At 48.5% G+C, this 26,112-nt stretch overlaps 1 protein-coding gene across 8 annotated transcripts in view; it reads right to left on the bottom strand.

The window, feature by feature from the left end:
• Window positions 1–26,112, bottom strand: part of KCNAB2 (potassium voltage-gated channel subfamily A regulatory beta subunit 2) — a 1,347,681-nt gene that overhangs the window by 198,071 nt on the left and 1,123,498 nt on the right. For all 8 annotated transcript variants that reach the window (XM_069610272.1, XM_069610273.1, XM_069610271.1 and 5 more), the window contains 3 exons: window positions 7,581–7,625; window positions 1,704–1,748; window positions 1,571–1,614 (listed from right to left, as the gene is read on the bottom strand). In XM_069610272.1, the coding sequence (XP_069466373.1) occupies window positions 1,571–1,614; window positions 1,704–1,748; window positions 7,581–7,625 (134 nt within the window). The remainder of the gene's footprint in view (window positions 1–1,570; window positions 1,615–1,703; window positions 1,749–7,580; window positions 7,626–26,112) is intronic.

Here is a 26,112-nt window from a genome sequence, read left to right as displayed (position 1 = left end):
CTCTCCTGACTTCTTTTGCACCAGAAAGTATCTAGAGTACATGGAGACCCAGAGGTACTGAGGGACTGGCTATTGCCTCTTTGTTTAGCATTGTTTGAACCTCCTTTAGTAGCTGCGCTACGTGCTAGTCTTGTCTGGGGAAGGGAGGAATGTGAGGGCATATGTCCTGGAATTCCAGAGAGGGACAATGTTGAAGGATACCGAGCACCCATTTGTCTGTGGAGATGTTACACCACTGGTCGATAAATTGTGATAACCGGCCTCCCACTGGGGTGCGAAAGTGAGGGCGCGGGCCCTGGGCAGGGTCAGGCTTGTTTTGGTGTCTGTGTTCTGGACGCTGGTGTGCGACGACACTGGTTGCCACCTCTCTAGGCATGGGAACGTCACATATATGCCTCCTAGGTGGATGAACGGGAGGGCTGGGGATAGGGGAGGTGAACCCTTTGGAGGACCTTCAAGACTTTCCCTTTGGAGGAGAGAAAGGACAGCCTCCTCTGTTGTAGAGTGCCCAATGAACGTGCCGTTTCGGTCTCTGACCCCATCACACTCAGTAAGAAAATATTGCCTTGCTGTCTGTACAAATATCCCCACCCCCAACCATGTAAGAACACTCATCATGATGACTTTGCTCTTAACGCCAGAAGAAAAATAATGTAATGCCACAGAAAGGAAACATTTCCTGGCTGGCTGCACAAATTCCCCCCCACCTCCGTAATGTAGGAACACACATCATATAGGCTAGGCCCCGTCCTTAAGGAGAGCTAAATGATATGCTAGAGTCACAAAATACGCAGGCTGTGTGTCCCATTGAAACCCCCTACCCCAACCCTTCCAACACAACACCCATCAAGTTGTCTTTGCCCCCAAATGATACCAAAACAGTCTTGGGAGGATAGCTTAGAGGCAACATGCTTGCCTTGGAAGCAAGACGACACAGAGCAACACGGGTTTGATCCCCGGGTCCACGCTTAGAAACCTCTGGGTATTAAGCGCGTTATAAATAACCTAACATATCATATCATGCCATGTAACTGTAAGTACATGTAAACTCTCCCTGGTCCCCAGCCCCCCACACTCACATCAATTTACATACTTCTCTCACCATACAGCATCTGTAATTATCAATAACACGCTCACCCAGGCTCATACTTACATACACACCATTCACACTAACCTCTGATCAATATGGGCACTTACACAGACACACACTTGCATGCATGCACACACATACATAAACATCTGACACTCCCACGCACACAAAAAGGCTTTAGTTGTTCTTGACTGTTTCCTGCACAACGTAGTACACAATGCTCCTCTGTCTCTTGCTAACCAGGAAGTCTCTTCAGAGGAACCAGTTGCTGACAAAAGAGGTGCAGATTCTCTCATGGATTGTTGCAGGTTTAAATAGACATATGGAGGATGTCCATTGGCTATCTTTTGTTCAGGCTCATGATATTATTCCAAAATGACTGTTGGTATGGTTTAGGTATATCTAGAATCACAAATATAGAAAAAGCTAAATCTATGTAATGATAAAGATTCCTAGCAGAATTCTAAGCAAATGTCTTACCTTCTATGATGTGTTTCCTGGACAGCCCTCTCTCGGTCTCAGCTCTACAAGCCAGAAAGAAATATGTTACAAAGTAGGCAGTATAAAACAAAATTAGGTATTAATAAAAAATGTATATTTTTATGTCACATACTTTCCTCCCCAGAAGATTTTGGTGGTAATGACCAGGCTTGACCGTCTAAAAAGTAAAAGAAACAAAAACATCATCATCATCATGTAAATGTAATTTCAATAAATACATATTCAAAACAGCCTTAAAATGGAAAGAATCTAAAACTGGCTTTCTTGACAAGGTATCATACCACCTGGTATGGTGGCTGATGAAATACCTTCTGAGCAGTGGCAGTATGTCTAGGCATTCATGTCAAATGGTGTCTAGGCTCTTTGTGCAAGATGATATTCATGAATCTTGATATAGCACTGTGCAAGTACTGAAACATCAGATGGACACAAGGTATTACTACTGCCTTTAGATGTCAAATACAAACATCTGTGGTTCCATTCTGACCCAAGTGCATGCCAATGTTAGAAAGCTTAATGGAAAACTGGAATATTGATGAAACATTTGAAATACATGGGGACGGTTGATTCAGTTCACTGCCAAGACAGAGTGTGATAGTTATGTCTTGCGTTGTAAAGTTCTAATAGCAATGTAGATTGACAAACCAATCAAGAATGTTGGTTGATTTACAAACACCAACTATGGAACTGTCAATGAAGCCATGATATAGGCCTATTTGGTGAACTGTAATGTTCTCACTGGCTGTTACTGACCACTGTAGCTGTTACTGACCACTGTAGAAGGTGCAATTCTCTAAGCTGAATGTGGCAAGCAAGAAGTAACCTGTTAACTCGAGAAATGACTTATCAGCATGTGCAAAAGGCTGTCAAATGCTACATTCGCATTCACTGGCCGCATGAGCACCTCTCAATTTCTAGGTTCCTAAAGTTAGATGAGTCCTTCACCAGAAGCAGTTAAAGAAGGTCAACAATTTAAGGAAATTACTTAATTATCAATCTTCTACTGGAATAAGGCGCTCAACATTCCACATCATCAGTGCATAGCACAAGATGTGGATTTCTGATATTGTGTTCAATATTACTCTGTGCTAACAAATGTACTGATCAAGAAGTACTTCATACATTTCTGTCTGTCTTAAAACATAATGAGTAAAGTCAAGGAATTCAACAAATTACCTGTGACCTTACTACAAATTTCAAAATGCATTAGATTTATCCAAGTTTTCAGGTTTCTGCACCGTGGGCATTATTCCTCCAAAGCGAAGGAATTTTAGTGTACATTTGTTAGAAGGTCAATAAACAAAGAAGAAACCGCAACATTCCACATCTTTAAGTGCAAGCTTGTTAAATGCCAGTTGCATTTTAGTTTCAGGACATTGAAGGAAGGTCGCCACTGTCTTCTTGTCCTCACACGAAAGACCCAACTCACAGAAAAGGGACTATCCTCGACCTCATCATCACTGCCCTGCCCACCCTCCGTCACAGCCCTCAATTCCCACTTGACTGATTGGACCATTTGGCAATACCCTTTGACATTAGTCACACCTCACCAGTCAAGCACACACATCAGAAACCCAGCAAAGAAGCCTTCAGATCATAAAGAACTTCTCAGTGGAGGATCTCGTGGAAGATTTCGCCAACCTATGCCTCACAGAGGAACCCAGACTGAGACTCGCGCCTCACGGATCTTAACACAACCCTCACAACTGACATCAACCACCATGCCCCCAATGAAAGTGCACCCTCTAGCCTAAACCTTATGCACTCTGGTGCACTCGAGAACTAAAGATCCATCAGAAAACAAGAAATAACTTCATGAAAATCATGCAGTGCACGCGACCTTGCCCCCCACTAAAGGAACTCTGTGCTGCATACAGATGCCTAATCACCACTGCCTCGGCCAGCTACTATCAAAACACCATAGCCAAGGCTAACAATTAAAGCAGAGCTCTCTTCAAAGCCATAAAGCATTGCATTCACCCTCTGCCCGACCCACCCGCACCAATATCCATAGGAAAATCCACTGCCATCAACTTGCTCTTCATCAACAAGATTATGATGATGCGCCAGCACAGACACCAATGACATAACTGACAGTACAACACGTATATCGCGCAAAACCCCCACTTCCTGGACAACTTTCAAGACACTCACTATGGAATACCTCACTACCACCCTATCTTCCCTCAAGACCACATCAGACGCAGACGACAGCCTCCCTGCCTCTGTACTTAAGACCCTTCTGACTGGTGCACTCCTCCCTGATCTGAATTACGAACAGCTCCCTTACTCACGGCACTGTCCCCCCTCAAGACCAGACAGATCCTCCTGCTTCTCAGTAAACTAACTACCATGGCCACCTCAGCAGCTACCGCCCCATCTTCCATCTTCTCTTCTGAGATAAGATCCTTGACAAAGAAGTAGACATACAGCTCCTCCAACACTTTGAAGCCAACAATCTCCTTTAGTCCGACCAATCTGTCTTTAGACCCAGATGCAGCACGGAAACAGCAACTATCAAGGTGATCGATGGTGCCCTTAACATACTCGATAATGACCATCATTGGCTCCCAGTTCTCTACCCATCACCTATGTAGTCGCATACATTTTTATCCTCTCCTCTGTGATCTTTAACCTTTACATGGAACTGCTCTGAACCCTCCTAGCTCCACACAACATCAATTTCCACCATTAAGCAGATAGCACGTAGCTTTACCTCAAGATATCCTCCATCTGCAGCCACAGAATCAAGACCTGCCTCAGACTGATACAGTCCTGGATGTCCATTGCTTACCTGAAGCTCAACTCCACCAAGACCAAATCCATACTGCTGACCAACACAACCCAACATACTGACATCCAGATCTGCTTCTCTGCTATAACCCTTGATGACTTTACAGCCCATCTGAAGAACAGCTAGTAACTAGTTTATTTCTGGTTACCTTTTCGCTGGATTTGGATTTTTGTGGTCTTATTAGTATTTTTGCTTCCTGGATTCCCCTTCTGTCTTCTTCTGTTTGGCAGTTAGCACTTCCCAGTGCTTTCCTTTTTCTGTGCAGCCTAGTTTGTCTTTGTTCTTTATTCCTTTGCCTTTTTCTGCAGTGAAACCTTGGTCCTTGGGCTCCCATAATTTATAGATTTTCCATGTTGCCCTATTTTCCTTTCCCATGTGGGGAGGGGGAGATTGTGTACTTCTAATTTCGTTTTCCCTGCTCCTTTACTTTCTCTTGGAGTCTGTTCCTTGTTTTCCCTTGCACTTCTCTCTTTGTTCCGTATTGATAGTTAGATGCAGAGTGCTGTTGTACCTAGCTCCTGTGTGAATGCCTAGGTTTTCCTCACTATTCTGTCATCACTATTCCTACTTGTCCCTTGTCAGGAGTCTTATCTATTAAGTTATCCTCCCTTTGCTGTTATAGACTTTCTGGGTCCCTGTTTGATGAACAGGGTTTGTGGGCTCCGCTGACATTTCAGGTGGTATTTCTCATCCTCGTGAGTATTGTCTTTAAGTTATCTTGTACAATATACTATCAATGGTGTTAGCTCACATATCCTGTTGTTGCTTGTCCTGTGTGTGGGTTTAGCGCTGACAATACCTTTAACAGCAATTGTGGGCGAGTAGCTTGCTGACTTTCTTTGTAATGATAAGGGGCTTCTAAGTGCTTAGCCCTACTTGCACATCCAGAGTTTTAGTGTACATATGTCTTGGTTCCTGAGTGTATGTTGTTTGACTCAAAGCTATTCACTGTTCATCTTGTGCACATTTCCCTTACTGTATTCACTGCCTCTGTCCTCTCATGACCAACATTAAAATACCCTACCAAATACACAACTAACTACACGGTTCTACAAATAGCCTGCTGCTCGCAAACCTATCTGCCAAAGGTCATACTCTGTGAAAGTTCAAAGTGGTCCTCTGCATAGATTGACAAAACCTTGTCCAAGCTCCTCTTGAATCTGGGTTATGCAAGGGATGATCCATCTTTTGCAGAGTAAAATTATAGGTTTGAACTAAGATGAGTAGGCTGCACTGAATTGCTTCAGGGATTTGCGTGCAGTTGTAAGTAGTGGCTGTGGGGAAGGAGCCTCATCCAGCCACAACCTGCGTATGTTTCAGTTGCACATATGTCATGACAAAGTATACCCGTGTGTGTGGGTTTGCCATCTCCATCTCAGACATGTGGATACAGGGCACATTTCCATAGAATGACCCATCACTGCAAATGTTATTTAATTTCCATTCCAGTTGAGTTGGGATATAAAGACATTACAGGAGACTGAGAAACGCAAGCAATGTGATTGCCCCTGTACCATGGGAGATCATGTGCAGGGGAAACGGATGTAAGGACTGCTTCATCTAAGAGATGCAATATACACTCCTGCAACATGCATCAATTGAAAATTATGTGTTGTGGAGAATTTGTGGGTGGGAGAAGTCCTTTGAGTTTGAAGGTTCACTCTTGTGACTTCACCCACACGCCAAAAGGACGATTGTCTACCTGTTGAGAATATTGTTGGTGGCTATACCCCACAGTTTTTAGTCTCCGTGGAACAAACCGCTTCAAGAAATAAACGATTTAAGGAGATTTCCATTCAGAACATACGGTCAAATGATCAGGTGCAAAGTTGTACCAGTCTTTGGCCTTCATTTATGAAATTACCACACTTAGGGAAGAATATTTCGGTAAACTACAATTAAAGAAACTGGACTTAAGAGTCTGGAACGAAAGATTTATAAAAGAAAAGCCCAAGACTGAAAATGTGGTCTCCGGTGGTGCAGTGTCCTTGGCATCTGAAGTAGCGCCTAATCCCATGGTACATTGTGAAAATGCATAGGGAGTGAGAGTGATGTTTATGCATAGTCCTCCATCCCTGACACTATAATACCAAGAACACCACTATCCCATTTATCTATAGTGGCAACATATTTACTGTAATCACGCTGTGACTGTTACTAATCTAGAAAAATCATGAACATTGTATGTACAGTTACTCTTGGCCTGCTGAACACCACAAGGAGGTGCACTACGCTACAGAACATGCATGTGGTCTCCACCAGCACAGTGCAAGTGGATCTGGGACACATGTTGCTCTGGGCGTTTCACATGCAAATGTGGCACATTGTCTCTCATCACCAGTACTGCGATTGCTTTTGGTATGAGTATCCACACCACGTAAATTAAGAAGTTCCTCAAGCAGGTTTTAATGGGGGAGGAGTTTTGTGAGGGACTCGCAGATACCACTGCCCCGCCTATACCCTGTAGATGGGTCCAAAGGTGTGAGGGGAACTTTAGGCTTTATAACCCTCTATCCAACTAAAATTAGTTCCCAGCCAGGGTTCTAATGTTGCACCAGGTGTAATGTGACCAAAGACTAGGAAACCGGATGCTCAGTCCCTTTTCCTCTCTGGATGGTGAAAGGCAGAGTTTATTTGTGTGCAATCCCTCCCTATTACTGTGTTACGTCTAAACGGTAAAGAAATTCTGAAGATGGTTGAACGGACAGTATTTTAATGCAGCAGTGGTCTGGAGTCTAACTGAAAAGCAACATTGCTATTTATAAAATCACCCTTAAAACTACGTTGATACAAAAGCAGTACTTCACTCACCAAATCATTTGCAAAGTGGAAACAGTTTGCAAGAGTACACACTATTTCCCATCACTCACTGAATGACTTCAGTACCAATGGCCACCTGCTATTCATTAACATCTGCTCAAGTGTCTTGACTTCTTGCACCCGATATGCTGGCGTAATTCCAACTCTGATATTATGTCTCTGCTACTCACCACTCGAATATTAATTCTGGGATCAAATGTTCTCTGCTTCCTCCCCTCCGCCCCACCAAGGCACTTAAGAGAGGCCATTTTGATAGCCAATAAATGATGCATATAATTTTTATGTCCTTCAAGGCTGAAAGGTTAGCAGTGAACCAGTTTACAAAAGCACCCTTAACTGACTGGAGCTTTTAAGTAGAGACAAAAAAATGATTACCTCCATCCTTTCTTCTTGATAATACTTCCCAACACAACTTCAGCCCTGCGAAAAAGAAAATATATTGAGTAACAAGCAATATGACAAAATTGGCCTTAAACATTGCGTGGGCATATAAAAAGAACAATATTCACAAGAGCAGCTGCCTTCTTAACGCCAGCACCCACCCACACTATAACTTATGAGGCTATTTCATGCATCTTAAAATAGATATGTACAATTAATATTCACATGTGGGGTCCATGACACACCATTTGGTAATCTTGAAAAAAAGCATCTTTTTCCTATACCAGATCAAAGGTACTTTACAAGAGTCACATACGTTCATTTCTAAGCAAAACCGTTTCTCCAACCCATTTCCTGCTAATGAGGATCTGTACTGTAGGAACAAACTCAATCATTTCCACTCTCCTTACAGACCCTACATGAGTTCTAATCACATCCATTGTATTCTACAACTGTGTTCTACAACTGCATCCCCTGGTTGTGCAGTCCTTCAGCACTTCACATCTACATATGCAAAATATAAAACCAACACAGACGCAAAGCAAACTCCACTTCTCATTTCTGAAAAACAAACTATTTTGAGCACCTCCAAAGCAAGCAACAATTTAAGATCCCTAAAAAAACCTACACACATTTTTCTTCCCTTCAAAGGACACAATATTCTCCTGGTGATTGGGGCGCAGTGGGGCCATAGTGACCATTTAAGAACCACAGCGATTCTCCAGTCCATGGCGGTCAGTGGGATACTGCCGACCCATGATGGACGACAAGTGAATTTGCTAGACATTAAAAGTTTGACAGTGGTTGTCCCCAATCTCAAAGCAGCAACAATCGGCCACCATTTCAAGATCAATTGGTATTTGATGTTTAAAAGGCCTGCAGTAATGATCTGGCAAGCAGGTTATTGTCTGTAGCAGGCACTCTTCCTCCTCTGACTGTTTCATATTTATACATATTAGTTCTGTTATACGTACTAGTTCCGTTACCAGGGTCATTCTGTCACTGGAACTTGTCCCAAATTAGGTGTTTTGACAGATGGAACCCCCTTGCTGCTTGAATCCCCTTCATATCATTTGGCTCATAACCTCCTGGGAAAACCCTGCCTTGATGAAATAGGGGACCCAATGTTTGAGAATATGCTGGGTACTGGCCCTAAAGGGAAAAGCTTGAAGTTATTAATATAGTTGATTATCTCCAACTATAATTACTATATATCAATTTCCGGCTTGGAGGGGTTCTAGTGGATCCATGATATCCATTCCAATACAGGAGAAACTGGAATCTAAATAATGTAGGGTAGTGACATGGGTGCCTTTGTATAGTACTCATTTTATAGGTGATAAAGATCGGGTCAGAAAAATGAGGACAGCACACATTCTTGGGCTTCAGCTACCTCTAGGTGCCCTGGTGTGAGTGAGGGATCGGGGGGAGATGTTACTGTTGTGCGTAGATCCGTGTGCTGTAGTCTCACCTGTTTCCCATATCAGTTTGCTGCTCTGAATTGCTCCATGCCACTCTCCTGCCCCCCCTTCCCCCACTCAACCTGTTATTGGCACAATGGTAGACCTCCCTTCTGAAGGCTCCTGGACCACACTCTCCATTCTCCTATTGGCACAGCTTTCCCTTTGTCTTGTTCAGGGGGATGCCCTTTCACAGGAGAAAACCCTATGACCCCTGATATTTGTATTGCACTTGGGACATTCCTGTTCTTTGTGGGCCCTGAGTGTGCTTTCTGACCTTTTCCCTGCTTCCCCCTGCCAACTGGATCAATCCGCCTGCGCCCACTGCCATTGCAGAGTGAAGTTACATGGAAATGCCACTGTGGTAACATGACCAACTCCTGTGATTGAGCCACCTGCAGCACCTGTCACTGGAGTGGCGTGGGTACAAGAAGGTGGCATTTGGTTTCACAGTTTCCCCACAAAATTGTTTTCAGCATGGTATAATCAATTCTCTTTCTCAATAAATTAGGGCCCCAGGTTGTCTTTCCCATCAGCTTCAGTGATGGTAAAAAACACTTGTAAGGATGGAAGAGTAAATTATACATGTAGGTCACAGATAATAAGCTTCAATGACCTCATGTCCTTAGTACAGTGTTTCAGAACCCTAGTCTAGCAATCAAGTGTTCAGGGTGGCTGTCCCCGAAAACGTCCGTCATGGAGTTCTAGAGCGCCCCAGCATACTTTTTACACTTGGCTTCCATAGAGGTGGTGCTTCCTGAAGTTACTCACTGGCAATCCAGTACTCTCCTACTAGGCAAGATGCTGTCATTACACCACTTTGTCCTGGTGTTTCCTAAATCAGAATTTTACTGAAGCAGGACCTTGTGCTTTCACCTCCTTCCCCTTTGATAAGATTCAATTCTTGTGGACAGAAATCTCTCCCCTCTCCGCCCCGAACAAGGGCTATTCAGGCTGTAATTAATATTAATCTCCCACATGCCCTAGCCAAGCTCACACTCCCTCTTTGAGCCCACTAGAATGTTCTTCTCCAGCTTTTAAAAATCTCAGAAGATATCAAAAGGCTTCACATGCTCTTTCCACTGACTTAGGCTGTAGTGACTCCATTCACGATCTGGGCTAAGTTAGACAAGATGCTACTTCTCAGAGGTTTGTGATTTCTGCCTGCTTCTTCGGCACCAGCCCCATGAAGGGCCTGTGCATCTCTTACTCTAAAAACTCCTTCAAAGTCTGAGCTAATGGACTTGGCCACTCTAAGGAACTCATGGTGGCAACAGTAAAGACAGACAAATGTGATCACAGTTCAAGGGTGTTAATTGAACTTTATAATGGGTGAGGTAAACGCCTAATCTAAACCTAAATCTCAGATGGGGGCAAGCTACGTCCATTAAATAATAATAAGGCAGTCCTAGTGGTGTCTTGTCCAATATAAAGGGCGTATACTAAAAAAAAATAACTATTGCCAATCTTTTAATGTTCACCAGAAAAGAAAGAAGTGTTCTCAAAATGATAAGTCAGGATGGTGAGGCTGGGTCTCCCTTCCCCACGTTTGAAGCACGGGACAAGGCGGGACTCTCGAGCACAGCACACTCCTCTGCCTTGACAGAATGAGCTTCACAGTTTCAGTTTAACAGTATTCAAAACCCTTTCAGAGGCTAAGTCTCTTTCCTGCAAAAGTCTCTTGCCTTAGAAGGTTTGCTAATTCAAAGTAACAAACAAACAAAGGTTCTCTCAGTGATCTTGCAGCTTGGGCAACTGTTCTTGGCCCGGATTTCACAATGACAAACAAAGGTTCTTTGGGTGATTGCTCTTTGCCTCATTATCTCCCTCTGCTGGGCTCAGATCCTCTTTACAAAAACAGGCCTACCTCCGTCAGGCTCACTATGAGCTCTCCGATATCACTCGTAATCTTTAGAAGCCTTAATGTCCGATTAAACAAGGTACAAGGTGACACTTTTGTTGATGCACTATTCTCAGGTGTATTATTTTTCACCCCTTTTCGTAGAAGGGAAAACAAATAAACGAAAGTTCTTTGCATGATTGCTTTTCCCTCCTGGGATCTCCCTCTGCCGGGCTCGGATCCTTCTTGTACAAACCGGCCTCTCTCCGTCAGGTTCACTAAAGGCCCTACGTGTATACAGTTTATGTATTCCCAATAGTGTTCATATATAGCTCAGTTTTATCAGAAAGCAAGGTTTCCTTCTATTTAGCTTTCTTTCAGCATTCCCTCTGTCGGGTTCACACTTGCCACTTATCACAGTTTACAATCGTATTGCAAAGCGGGGTTTCCTTCTCCTAGCTTTCCTCTGGCAACGGGTCAGAGACTTTCAATTATACAAGGGATTTGATATAACCATTGTAGGACCACTCTGACGCCTCAAGCCAACCTTTTCTAGAGCCTTCTGGTTGCTGTAGTTTCAAAACCCGGTCCCGGTCAGAGTCTTTCAAATGAGCGCCCATGTGGCGCCAGACCACTCTGCACCTGGACCTCATCTGCGCTTTCATTAAAGTTCAAACATACACACAAGTTCTTCCTTTTCCAAACTCCTTGCTTTCAAAATGTTGCTACTTGCAACCTTGGGCTCGATACAGTTCAGTTCGCTATCGGCTTCCTCTGACTCACCAGCTGTTGGCTTATTTGTTCTCTGGAGTCAAGGATAGTACCACGGTAGCCAGCTTACCTCTCTGCCTGAGTGATCAATGCGGAAGGTAACTCCTGGTTTTATGATTTCCCTTTCGGAGACTTCGCAGGTTATGAGTTGAAAACGGCAAGGGCAATTCCCCCTTTGTTGTCCTTCCAGATCTCGCTGCCTTTCTTCTCTGTTTGAACCGCCGATTTGTTGTAGAGGTCTCCTTGTGCATTCGGCCTTGCTCTAAGTGTGCTTTCGTGCTGCGCCTTTTATCCCTGTGGGGAAGGTAAAGGGCCATTAGGGGTGCTTGATTATTGTCAATTGCCTGACTATGCCTGACCACGTGTGTTGGACAGGTCAGGTAAGCGGCTCTGGTGTTAGTCCGTTGTCTGTTATAATGTAAGAAAGTGTTTCTGCAGGAAAAGGGGGGAGGGGTAGAACTTCTAAATATCGTACAGGGTCAGATGGGGAGAAGGTGTTACAGGGAAGGGGATACTGTGTCTCAACCCTCGGTGTCCCACTTCCCCTCCCCGAAGACCCCTCGCCCAGGTGATCCTCCCTCACTGCTCCACCCGCAGGAACTGAATCCAATAGTGATGGCCGTGTCCTGGCCACCTGGATGACATATCCCTGGGGACTAGTAAGTGAGACACCTTTGGGTTTCTCACACCACCCTCCTGTTCTCTTCTCTCACTGCGCCTGCTACAACACACCACATCTCTGTAATGTAATTTTATGACTGATTCTACTGTCCACCTGTCTCCTTTGACATTGTGTCATAGGGTCCAATTGCCTCCATAATAGTGGTGGTTGGGCAGGATCTACCCTTCTTAATTTGGGTAAGAGCTACCCTTCTTAATTTGGGTTGAGGGCATTTGGTCACAGTGTTGTGTGGGCCCACCTCCCTTGCAAGTGCCTCTCTTTATAGTTATTAGGTGCATCATGTTAGTAATCAGGTCCCCATGGGCAGATGGCTCAAAAGCACTGTTTGCCATCTGCAAATAAGGCAGGTTGAACAGGATTCTGCGGGAGACCCACTTTTTATCCCCCCTCCATGTCTCTATTGCCATTATTCCTTCTAAGAAAATGTCCTGATGCTGCATGTTGATCCTCAGAACTTACAAATATGTTTGCTATGGGCACTGCTCCTTTCTCTACTCTGGCCCATCAGAAGAATTGGAACAGAACAGCACCAAGTTAGTCTGCTGCACAGACATATTCCTCATGCCAATATAAGGTGAGCATCTGTCACACTTGTGCATAGTGCCTCCCACAAACTCTCACTGCATTCTGCTTGCTTTTCATTTGTATTCTGCCCGATTGGGTTTCTTGGAAGAACATCATCCACCTAAAACATTATATGCTAGGTCACTGCAGGTGCCATATCTTTCTGGGGTGGTTGTGGAGGTTGATGCGAGTGCTGAATAGGAAACTACCACTTTCAAGAGTTATATCACACAGTGAACAGCTTCCTGCGGGCCTCCGACTCCCCAGGTTTGCTCATCACCCTGTTCAAAACAGATCAGTTTAATGAGCACTAGATATGATGCAGAACATTAGGTATATTTTACGTGCAGTTGCTTTTTCATGCCGTTTGGGTGTTGAAAGTGTTCAACACTGTACACGAGTCTCAGAAATAGGTCTGGACTTCTCTGAGGGCCTGTCCTCTGGTGACCTTTGTCCCTGGGCTGAGCCACAGGTGACCCTTCTTCCTTTTCGGCTCTCCGGCAACCCTTTTCGTTGGGCTGTTACACACGTGACTTGAGGTTTGTGAAATCCTTTTCCTTCTTTGCCTTTTCCTAGGCTGCAATTTTGATCTTGGCTCACCTGGGTTTAACTCCCTTCTTGGCCCTTATCATTTCTTTCACCACAGCTTGGCCCGGGCTCATGTCTTTTTTCTCTCAGCCCTCTACTTGGCCACTTCCTCTGCCTTTACTTCTGTGGTCTTATCGGGCTACAGTCACTGTCTGCACATGGTACGCCGTCTGTCTTTCCTTCATCAGAATAAGGTGCCCTGCTCACTACCTTCTTTTGAAATAAGATTTCCAGCTTGCCCTTTTCTCCTGTGCGTGGTTATCTTTTTCCATTCCTCTGCTTTCCCTTCTTCATCCTGTAAGGAAGGCATGGTATCAACAGTAAGACAGACGCAAGTGACCACAGTTCAACAGTGTTTATTGAACTTAAAAAGGGTTACAAAAACGGCTATCTAATTCTATCTCTACAGATGGGAGCAAGCAACGACCATCAAGTAATAACGCAGTCCTAGTGGCGTCTTGTTAAAATAAAAGGGCCTATACTAATAAACGGTTATAGGTCAAAGGATCGATTAAAAAGGATCGAAAACAAAAGGATTGAAAAGATCTTTTTTTTTTAAACATTTTTCCTTTTACATTCAATCCTTTAACTGGACACCCTAATAAACCTATTGCCAATCCTTACCTCTAAATACAAATAGTGTGGGAAATAATGTCACGAAAAAGAAAGAAGTGTTCACAAAATGATATGTCAGGATATTCAGGCCGTTGGCCTCCCTTCCCCAAGTTTTCAGCATAGGACAAGGTGGTACACTGAAGCTTAGCACGCTCTCAGGCTTCTCTTGCACGAGGATACAGTTTAACCATTAGCATCAGGGCTTTCCGTGCCCAAGTTTCTTTGTCTTTCAAAGTCTATTCACTCAGAGGGCCTGATGCAAATAAACAGTTATTTTCCTCTTTCAGATTTTCACAAGTACTCAAATTCTTAGGCGATTCACTATTGACTTCGAATCCTCTCAGGTCTTTCTCTTATAACAATGCTTTCAAGCTTGGGTGTCTCTGTTCTCCCTCAATCGGGCTCAGATCAACTTTATATTCTTTTTCATCAATTATCGAAGACTTTCAAATATGCACTGGGTTTTGCTTGACCACTTCGATTCCACAATTCTTTATCACTTTTCACATTTGTCACCTTTCAGCTGGATACCCAACAGAGACTTTCGGTATGAGCACCCACGCGGTTCCGGACCACTCTGTCTACGGTATAGTATCTTGGCTTCAAAGTTCAATTGCTGATCTGTTATTTAGTTATGTTTGCGTCACTTTCCACATACGCTTCAGTCACTGTTCTCTTCAGTTTTCACTATACAATGTTGCTAATTGCAACTTTGGCTTCAACACAGACCGGTTTGGTATCAGTCTTCCAAACTCACCGGCTGTGCCGACTTCACTGGCGCTGCTTTGTTGTAGGAGCCAAGGACAGTACCACGGCGGCAAACGATTCTCCTCGCCTTGACTATCGACGCAGGAGAGTCCCGGGTACCTCCGACACACAATGCAGGATTCTTCATCCTTGATTCCTGGTCTTACGTTTCCTATTTGTGAAGGTTCATGAAAGTAGCAGTCTTTCGTTGAAAAGGTCAAGGGAACTTCCCTCCTTGCAATCCTCTTTGGTCTTGCCGTCTTTCGCTGTGTATTAAACTGCCATCTTGGAACTGCTATTTCCTTGTGTGCTTTGCCTTGCTTAGAGTTTTCCTGCTATGCCTTTTATCCGTGTGGGGAAATACGATGGAAGTCAGGTGTGTGTAATGATCAGTAATTGCCTGACCCTGCCTGACCATTGTATTGGGACATGTCAGGTATACAGCTCAGGTGTTGTTTTCTCTCACAGTGAGCTTTCTGTGAGAAAGTGTTTGTGTTAGAAAGGAGGGGGGCAGGGGGCTGAGATCCTAAATATCCTAAAGGTGTTACAAGGAAGGGGATACCAAGTCTCGCCATCCGGTGTCCCACTTCCACTCCCTGAAGACCCCTCATCCAGGTGATCCTCCCACACTGGTCCACCTCCAGGAACTGGATCCAAAAGCGATGAGCGTCTGGAAGACAGATCCCCAGGGACTAGCGGGTGAGAAACCTTCAGGTTTTGCACAATCCCCTCTCCATTCCACCTACCCAGTTCTCTTCTCCTCCTCCTGCATCCCCTTTTCTTTTGCCTTCTGCAATGCCTCATCTCTATTCAACTCTTCATGTGTCTCCTTTCCTGTATTCCACTCAGCCTCTTCTTTTCTGCACCCTTCTATGTCATCCACCCCCACTCATCATGTATCACCTTCTTTCCTCTACACCACTCCAGCTCCCTTCTCCTCCACTAACTCCAGGTCTTACAATCTGTCCTATCCTCGCTAGGTTTTACAGCCTACCTCCTCCTTGGTCACCCAAGTCTAACAATCGGCCTGTTCGCCTACTCTATGGGTCAAGGTCTTCCTGCTTCTGACTACTCTGGTAGCCAGCTTTGCCTTGCCACAGTTCTTGCCTGCTTCTCCACCAGTACACCTCCTTTTCTATAATGCAGGTCACCAGCTTGGCATGTCTTGTGCTGTCCTGGGATCTGGCCCTTGCATAGTTGTACTCAGTCGCTTCCTCATGTGACCTGTCTGGTCAAACACACTAACTGGGATGCTCTGTAGCAATAACTTCATGAAGTAAGTCTTTTAATAGGCCTGGGTCATTTGAATTATATTTCCTGTGAATGTTTGCTGATGGCTGGACTGAAGCTGCTGCTCTGTCCATTGTCTTGTTGGGGCTCCCCATCCTAATCTTGGGCTTCGATTTGGCTGTTCCATGTACAAAGTAGATCAGGATGCATGCGCTACAGTATTTTTGCGGAGTGATGCGGTTGGAAAAGCTTGTTTGCTGCACCCTCTAAATTAAGTGGGTGTGTCCTCAAATAGATTTTAATGGAGGGGTTGCGCGGCTTGAAATTGAGCGAAACTGGAAGTAATTTAGCTCCTGACACAAACAGCTAACAGAAGCTACTTTTGGCTCCCCAAGCCAACAGATGCCGACAGACACACCTACGTTCATTTACCTCTGTGCATTTGGGACAATATAGAAATAGACCTTTGGAAACATCTAAAATTATATGTTTGCATTTTATGTGGAAGTTAGATTTGCGGAAAGTGATGTACTAGCTCCTTGTTCCCCAGTGGTAGCTTCTGGTCGCTTGATGATACCCAGGAGCTGCTTTTAGCTTCTGCTTAGCCAATCTTATTTCCGATCCTGGGCTGGTTGCTGGAGACTCTTTCCATTATTCTTTCAGCTGTGAGGGAAACAATTGTTTTCCTCTCGTCTTCAGGTTAGCGTTTGATGTGTGGGAGAGATGGAATTCATTGTCTACATCTGGTTGCTGTACATGCGAGAGGGGTGTCCTCTTTGGGCTGTGGACAGCACTTGTCAGATTCTCAGGTCCTCCCCAAAGTCTTTCTTCCCCTAAACAACAACTGTTTCCCAGACCTGTTCCCGGGTTTCCCTCTATGAGAGAAAGGCATTATGGGAGTTCCAGTCCTCAGTTTGGTTTGTCAACAGGGTCCAAGTAACCTGACCATGTGACACGTTTTCTAGTGTCCTCCCTGGATTTGGAAAGTGATGAGCTTCTCCAGAGCCTTCCTTTTTCTAAAAGCATAGTTCAGTATCCTGGATACACTCCAGGTTTTCCCTCTGTAAAAAAGGAGAATTTTGGGAGACTTAGTTATTTCTTATCTATTCTTTTACAATGGCTCATGGGGCTTGATGTTGGGATATGGATTTAAGGGCTGTAGCTGGCTTCGAGACTTGGGCAGATCATTCCCTGGTCTCTGCGACCATGAGGCTAGGGCCATTTTTCACACCCCATCAAACCATTACTGACATGTGGTTTAACTAAGGTGACCAGATGGCCTGGATTTACCAGGAATGTCCTGGAATTGGGGCATCTGTCCCACTACCCAGAGAGTATTTTTGATTTTAATCCCTGCACCCTCCGGTTTTGGGGAAAGAGCAGGTGACGGTCCCGGTTTTTAAGTAAACATTCGATTTTCAGAATGTTGTCATCTGAGGATGGGCTCAAATGGATTGTGTCCTCCCACGCATTCCTCATCTTAGATAGATTCCCAAAGCAGCATAAATTTGGAGAAGGGAGTACTAGGTGATACTAATCATGGACCGTACGAAGAACGGCCTTAGCAAACCAACCTCCTTGTAACGGCCTTAGCAAACCAACCTCCTTGTGAATAAGTGGAATCTAGAGAATAGTGTTTCACAAAAGTGTGCATAAATGACCAGGTGGCCGCTGCATGAATTTATTGCACCGGAACACCCCCCTGGAGAGCCGTCGAAGTTGCCCCTAGTCGAGTGAGCCCTTAGCCCATCTGGAGGCTCTTTTCCAGCCAATCTGTAGCATTCGGCAATTGCCAAAATTCTCCATCTGGATAATGTCTGTTTCGTTACTGCTAGACCCAATTTATGGCCAGTATATCCAACAAAATGTTAATCACTTTTCCAAAATGTTGCCAATCTAGCGATATAAAAACTGAGAGCCCTTTTGGGGTCCAGTCTGTGTAGTTTTTCTTCCTCCTTACTTGCATGAGGAGGAGGATAAAAAGAAGGCAGAGTGATTATTTGTGACAGGTGAAAGTCAGACTATTTTAGGCAAAAATGAGTGTTTGACTCTAAGAATAACCTTGTCCTTATGAAAGATGGTGTGAGGAGGCTTTCAAGAGGGCCTGCAACTCACCCTGCAGGCTGATATAATTGCCACTAGAAGGATTGTCTTTAAAGTAAGGCGCCTTAGCGGGCAAGAGTGCAAGGGCTCAAAAGGAATGCATGTAAGGAACTTTAAAACTAAATTTAAATCCCCAGACGGGTACCTGAAATGGGACTGGAGGATACATATTAGCGAGACCTTTCAGGAACTGTACAGTCAAAGGCATCTTGAATTAAGACACTTCTTCCGAGGAGCGCTTAAAAATAGGACGAGGTAGATGCAGAACGACATCATGTCCAGTAACGACTTGATGGCCTGCACCGTGGCAGTCTTCGATCTTTGCACCTTCCCTTGAATGGCTGCTAACCTCTCCTCCGAGGTCGTCAGGCTAGCCACCGTGTTGAGTTTGGCGCCGAGGAACAGCGCATTCTGCGATGGCGTTAGGCAGGACTTCGGATAGTTTACAGTAATCCCACCTCTGTCAGAAGTCGGAAAGTCTCCTTCATGTGCTCTTCGGCCAGATCCCGAGAGCGGGCGCGTGTCAGCCAATCACACAGGTATGGGTATATGTGGATGCCCTGCAGAGGCAGATGGGCCGCCACCGGGGCCAGGGATTTTGTAAACTCGCTTGGGGCAGATTTCAAGCCAAATGGTAGGGCCTTGAACTGGTAGTGTTGGCCTTGTACCACAAACCGTAGGAATGTTCGATATTTCCTGTGGATGGGGACATGGAAGTACACGTCCTTTAGGTCCAGCGACGTCAAGAAATCCCCTTACTTCAGTTGCCCGAGCAAGTGCTGAAACGTTACCATCCTGAATTTTGGGACTTCAGGTACTTGTTCAGACGGCGCAATTCCAGGATGGAACAAGTTACTTACCTGTAACTGTTGTTCTCCAGCATGGGTCTGGCATGGATTCACATGCTCATGAATATTCCCCGTCGTCAGGCTGGGAATCCTCGGTAAAGAAAAAACCAGTATCAGTTTCGTTTCTGATCTGTCTTTCGTAGTAATAACCAATCACTGGTCTCTGCGTCATACTGACCACAGCCAATGACTGCCCTCTACCTAAGCACCGCCTCTGGCAGCCATCTTCAGATTTGGAAGCACGTGAAGTGGCAGTATGACCAAGTGAAGAGCCGCAGAGGGGTAGGCGGGAGGGTTCGCATGTGAATCCATGCCAGACCCATGCTGGAGAACAACAGTTACAGGTAAGTAACTTGTTCCTTCTCCAGCATGGGGTCTGGCATGGATTCACATGCTCATGAATAAAGAATACATAGCAGTACACACATGCACAACCACGAGAGGTGGCAAAGGCTCAACATTAAGCATCACATCAACTCAACATTAAGCATCTTACCTCCTCACCAGGCTCACCTCAGGCGAACAGGTTGCGCAGCACTGCTTGGCCGACCCTGGACTCCTCCCTGGAATCCCGGTCGACGCAGTAGAATTTCGTGAAGGTGTGCGTCGACCTCCACGTAGCAGCCCTGCATATGTCCAGCAGGGGCACACCAGATAGGAACGCCGTGGTAGCTGCGATCGCTCTGGTGGAATGGGCTCTCGGACGGCCAGGCAGCGGTCGGTTTGCCAACCGGTGACAGTACATGATACAGCCGGAGAGCCATCTGGAGATGGAAGCCTTCGAGAGAGCCTTCCCCTGATTGACAGGTCCAAAGTTCACAAAGAGTTGTGACGTCTTCCGAAAACCTTTCGTGCGGTCCACGTAGAACTTCAGCGCTCTAGCTACATCCAGCGAGTGCAAAGTCCTCTCAGCCGGCGACGAAGGCGACGGGAAGAACACAGGTAACACCAAGGATTCGTTGAGATGAAAGTCCGACGGTACCTTGGGCATGAAGGAGGGGTGCGTCCTGAGCACTACCCTCGTGTCGTGGAAAGTCAAGTACGGGGCCTTGCAGGAAAGGGCCTGGATCTCTCCCACTCGTCGTGCGGAGGTGATGGCCACGAGAAAAGCTGTTTTCCACGATAGAAACTTCAACGGGGCCGAGTGCAGAGGCTCGAACGGAGGTCCCATGAGTTTGGTCAGCACCACGTTGAGCTCCCACGCCGGGGCCGGAGCCTTCACCGGCGGGAACGATCTGAACAGTCCCTTCATGAACTCTTTCACCAGACGATGAGACCACAAGGACGTCCGGCCCGTGGTTCTGGTGTATCGGGAGATCGCAGCAAGATGAATCTTGATGGACGCGTGTGCCAGACCAGCTTTGGCCAGCGTCAGCAGGTACGGCAGCACTTGGGGAGCCGTAATCCGTAGAGGGTTAATCTTCTGTGCGTAGCACCAGACAGAGAACCTCTTCCATTTGTGTCCGTAGCATTTAAGAGTCGAGGACGCCCTGGCCTTTGCAAGAACCTCTCTGCAATCGGCCGGTATGTCGTATCCTCCAAACTCTAGCGCTGCAGGAGCCAGGCCTGCAAGTTCAGCGACTTCGGGTCGTGGTGGAGGATGGCGCCTCCTTCCCTGGAGAGTAGATCCGCGTCCGCCGGCAGCTTGATTGGCGGGGACGCCGACAAGTCCAGAAGGTCCGGGAACCATATCTGCCTCGGCCACGCAGGTGCGACGAGGATCATCCTGCACCGTGACCTCTTGAGCTGGTTGACGAGCCGGATTAGCAGAGGCAAGGGAGGGAACGCGTAGAGGAACAGGCCCTCCCAGGGGAACGAGAAAGCATCGCCCATGCTCCTCGTCTGGGGAAACCTGCTGGCGAACCTCCGGCACTTGGTGTTCGTCGCCGTCGCGAACAGGTCGATCTGGGGTGTGCCCCACCGTCGGAAGAGGCGATCCACCAGATCCTGCCGTAGTTCCCACTCGTGGCACGAGCGCAGCTCCCTGCTGAGTGAGTCGGCGATGGTGTTTTTTATCCCTGCCAGATGAAACGGCACCAGAAGAATCCCTTGGGCGACGGCCCAATGCCACAGGTCCTGCGCCTCCTTGGACAGCGCTGGGGACCTGGTTCCGCCCTGTTTCCTGATGTAAAACATGGTGGTGGTGTTGTCGGTGAAGATCCTCACCACCTTGCCCTTGAGGGACGGAAGGAAGGACCTGAGGGCCCAAAACACTGCACGGAGCTCCAGGACGTTGATATGCAGGGACTTCTCCGTCGGGAGCCAGAGTCCCCTTGCGTGCAGATTTTCGGTGTGCGCTCCCCACCCTTCTAGGGAGGCATCCGTGGTCACAGTCACCTGGTGGGCTGGGGTCTGGAAGTCCATGCCCGCCGCCAGATGCGTGCGGGTGCCCCACCACCGTATCGCTCGTCGGAAACTCTCGTCGAGCTTGATCCTTTCCTCGAAGCTGCCCGTCGTCTGGATCCAGCGCGCATCCAGGAACTCTTGCAACGGGCGCATCCGGAGCCTGCACATGGGAATGAGGTAGATGCAGGAAGACATCATCCCGAGGAGGGACTTGATGGACCTCACCTTGGCCGCGTCGGCCACCAACATCCGTTGCACCTTGCCCAAGATGGTCCTGGTCCTCTCCTCCGACGGGGAGGCCAGAAGGGACACTGTGTCGAGCCTCGCTCCCAGAAACAGTGCGACTTGCGCGGGCACCAGGTGGGATTTGGCGTAGTTCACGGAGAATCCCAGGTCCGTGAGGAGTTGGACGGTCCTTGCCGTGTGGACCACGGCGAGCTCCCTCGTCTTGGCGCGGATGAGCCAGTCGTCCAGGTAGGGGTAGACGTGAATCCCCTCGCGGCGCAGCTGCGCCGCCACCGGTGCGAGGCACTTGGTGAAAACCCTGGGTGCCGACCGCAGTCCGAAGGGAAGGGCTTTGAACTGGTAATGACGCCCTTGGACCACGAATCTGAGGAATTTTCGGTGCCCCTTTAGGATGGGAATGTGGAAGTAGGCATCCTCCAAATCCAACGACGATAGGAAGTCTCCTTCCTCCAGCTGACCCAGGACGTGCTGGAGGGTGACCATCCGGAACTTCTGCGCCTTGATGAACTTGTTCAGGCGTCGCAGGTCCAGGATGGGGCGCCATCCTCCCGTCTTCTTCTTCACGAGGAAGTAACGCGAGTAGACTCCGGAGCCCCGAAGCCTCTTTGGGACGAGTTCGATGGCGCCCTTTCTGAGCATCGCCTTTACCTCCAGGAGAAGTTGAGGGACGTGAAGTTCTTTCCTGGCCACGGGGGGGACGCGCGGGCACCTTCTTTGAAACTCGAGCGCGTGGCCCCGGGCCAGGGCGTCCAGCACCCAACGGTCGGTGGAGATGGACTCCCACACGCTGACGAAGCCCGCCAGCCGGCCTCCCACCAGGGTGCTTCGGTGGGGGCCCGACCCCACGGCCGGTTCAATCCTGCTTGGACGCGGCCTTGCCGCCTTGGCCTCCTTGGCGACGACGGCGGGGGCCGCCAGACTTGCCTCGTCCTCTGTAGGCCTCTTGCGACGACGAGCGGGCCGCTTGACGGTAGGAAGCGAAACCGCCGCCGGAACCTTTGGAGGCGCCCTTGCCTCCGCCGCTCCGAAAGGGCGTCCGCCGTTGCTGCAGTACTCCAAGGGCCCGGGCCGTCTCAGTATCCGCCTTGATGGCCTGAAGGGAATCGTCCACTGTCTTCCCAAACAGGTTGTTCCCGTCGAAGGGCATGTCCAGGACCCTGGTCTGGACGTCCTGCCGAAAGTCCGTAGCCTTGAGCCATCCGCGACGTCGAAGGCAAACGCCGTTGCCCATCTGGCGGAACCCAGTGTCGGCGATGTCCGTCGCCACGGTGATGGAGTGGTCCGAGGCCACCTCACCTTCCTGCAGGATCTCAAGGGCCTCCGCCCTCTTGTCGTCCGGCAGAAAATCCAGCAGGGGAGCTATCTTGTACCAGAGTTCCCTGTCGTAGCGGGCCACGATAGCCAAGGCATTGGCCGCTTTAATCGTCGTCGCCGCCGACGAGATGACTCTGCGTCCCATGGCATCCAATTTCTTTCCCTCGCCGTCCGGCGGGGAAGTCGACGTGGAGGCCGCACCCCCCCCCGCTTTCTTCCTGGCTGCCGCGGAGACGACGGAGTCCGGGGTAGGCTGCGCCCGGAGGCATAGGGGGGCCGAGTCCGGGACCCGGTACTTTTTCTCGTACCGGTCTCTTTTCGCTGGCGTCGTGGAAGGGTTCTTGAGGAGGGAAAGGCCCTCATCCCAAATGTCGTCCAACAGAGGCACTGCGAGGACCGTCTTCCTCTTGGTCTCGCGCCGTTGGTAAAGGAAGCCTTCCTTTTTCTTCTCCTCAGGGCAGAGTTGGAAAAGCTCGGATGCCCTGGCGATCATTGAGTGGAACGATCCAATCTCGTCGGGCGGAGAAGCCCTGGTGGGAGGCGACGACGGAAAATCCTCGTCGTATGCCTCGTCGTCCGTACCCGTCGCTGCCGTGTCAGTCCCCGTATCATCCCCTCGGGTGGACGGGGAGGAGGGCTGGACGGGGCGCGACGGTTGAAAAGGAGGCGGTGGATGGATCCTTCTTTTCTTGGTAGGGGGAACACCAGAAGGTCCCGGTTCTGGATCCCCCGACGGGAGAGGTTCCTCCGTCGGTAACGGTAGTCTCGTCCTTATCTCGGAGCATAAGGACTGTATAGCCAACAAAATGGCCGCTGAGTTGTCTTGCGGCGCTGGCAGAGGGGAATCCGACGGGCGAGCAGGGGCCCCGTCGGTATCCTCGACGATGTCGTCGTCGTCACCTGCGTCGGGGCCCATTCCGACGGGCTGGTCTTGTTCCACGCCTAGGCCGTGGCTTAAGACCTCGATCAGTTCCTCTTCTGAGGTTGAGGCCGAATCTACGACGACGCCCTGCCCCCCCCTTCTTCCCCACGGAGGGTTTCACGGGGGTCCTATCGATGGGCACGAAAGAAGACTCCCTCCGAGGAGGCAGGGAGATTCTGGGCCCCGAGGCCGCCACCACTGGTGCAGCCTCCACAGGCTGGGCCAGGGCCGCCGCGACCGTTTCGATAGAGGGCTTGGTCGAATGGATCAAGGCCTTCACCACCTTAGGTGCGCTCACCGCCTTATCCTTGAGGGAGGGGGCACTGCCACGCTCCTCCTCTGCCTTAGAGCTCGACCGGGGTCTCTCCAGGAGCTTCGCCGGGTGCTCGGCCTTCCTCTTACCCGACCCAGAGCGTTGGCTCGTGGTTGATGGTGCCGGGGAGGGTGCGCCCTGCCTGGCGCCCGTAGAGCCCGACCGTTCGGCGCTCCCGGTGCCAGCGGACTCGCGGTGCTTGGCCTTATGTTGGGCCCCCGTCGCCGGGGCGCCCTCAAAGGTCTTAGAAGACCGCTCAGATTTCTTCTTCTTCTCGCCAGACGGGCTCTTACCCTCCAGCCAGCTGGCGAGACGTTGATGGCGGTCCTTCATGGTCCGTTCCGACATGTTGCCGCAAAACGCACAGTCCTTCTCCACGTGCGTCTTGTCCCCATGAAGGCAGTAAAGGCAGAAAGAGTGTTCGTCCTCCTTGAAGACGTTCTGCAGCTGGCATCCAGGGCAGGCCCTGAACAGCTTTCCGGGCGTCGAGCTTCCCTTCTCCTGGGCCATCTCCGAGACCGGGCCTGAGAAGCTTCTGGAGTCCTCCGAAGTGTAGCTCGACGAAATCTTCACCCTTGAGGGGCACAGATGAATCCGACACGGGTCCCCGTTGATCGGATGTAGGATCGGTGGAGCTTGAGGCTCTTTTGACCGAAAGAATCGAAGTTTTTGTGAAAAAGCGCGAAAAAATAGCACTAACGCTCGAGAGCAATAGCACGAGGATCCCAACACATGAACGTGCGGTAAAAATCTGAAGATGGCTGCCAGAGGCGGTGCTTAGGTAGAGGGCAGTCATTGGCTGTGGTCAGTATGACGCAGAGACCAGTGATTGGTTATTACTACGAAAGACAGATCAGAAACGAAACTGATACTGGTTTTTTCTTTACCGAGGATTCCCAGCCTGACGACGGGGAATATTCATGAGCATGTGAATCCATGCCAGACCCCATGCTGGAGAAGGGTCTCCAACCCTTTGTCTTCTTTTTTACCAGAAAGCATCTGGTATAGACTTCGCAGCCCCAGAGTCTTTGGGCAACAAGCTCTATCACCCCTTTCTGTAACATGGCTCACACTTCTTCCAGGAGCTTAGGGATGTGAAACTCCTGACAGAGAATACGTGGGCACCTGCGTTGGAACTCCAAAGTGTGTCCATGTGCAAAGGCATCTTGCACCCATCTGTCGGTGGTGATCGTCCTCCACTCGCTGACGAATCTCATGAGCTGGCCTCCCAGCGGGGTGCACGAGTGGGGGCCCGACGTGTTAGCCAGTTCAGACTTCCTTGGGGGACTGCAATGCTGACCTCTGCTATCGCAAGCCTGGGAGCGACCTCTGTAGGCTTCCTGCATGGAGGATCGGGAAGGTTGTCTGTATGATGTGGGGAACCCCTTGTATAATCTGCTCGATTTACCCCTGGAGGAGCGAAAAGAAGATGAGCGATGCTGCTGAAAAGTGCCAAGGGACTGTGCCGCATCCGTATCTGTCTTTATGGCTTGAAGGGATTTGTCGACCGCCTTCCCGAACATTTTTTCCTTGTCGAAGGGCATGTCCAGTACCTTCGCATGAACGTCCTGATGAATGTTTGTGGTCTTCAACCATCCCTGCTGAAGAAGGCAGACTCTGTTTCCCATCTGTCAGAAACGCGTGTCGGCGATGTCCACTGCCACTGTAATGGCATGGCCCGAGACCACCTCCCCTTCCTGAAAGAGGGAGAGAGCTTCCATGTTCTTGTCTTGGAGGAATTCCAGGATCGGGCCCAGCTTGTACCAAAGCTCCCAGTCCTATCGGGCCAAGGTCGCCAGAGCATTAGCCGCTTTGATCGTGGATGCCGTTGTGTAAATGACTCTCTTCCCTATGGAGTCCATCTTCTTCCCCTCGTTGTCCGGGGGAACTGATGATGATGAAGCCGGGTCAGCTGAACGTTTCCTTGCGGCAGCCAA

Source organism: Ambystoma mexicanum, chromosome 8 (genome assembly GCF_040938575.1).
Source record: "Ambystoma mexicanum isolate Mex_15411 chromosome 8, UKY_AmexF1_1, whole genome shotgun sequence".
Taxonomy (NCBI): domain Eukaryota; kingdom Metazoa; phylum Chordata; class Amphibia; order Caudata; family Ambystomatidae; genus Ambystoma; species Ambystoma mexicanum.
This window is presented reverse-complemented; position numbering and strand designations above follow the sequence as displayed.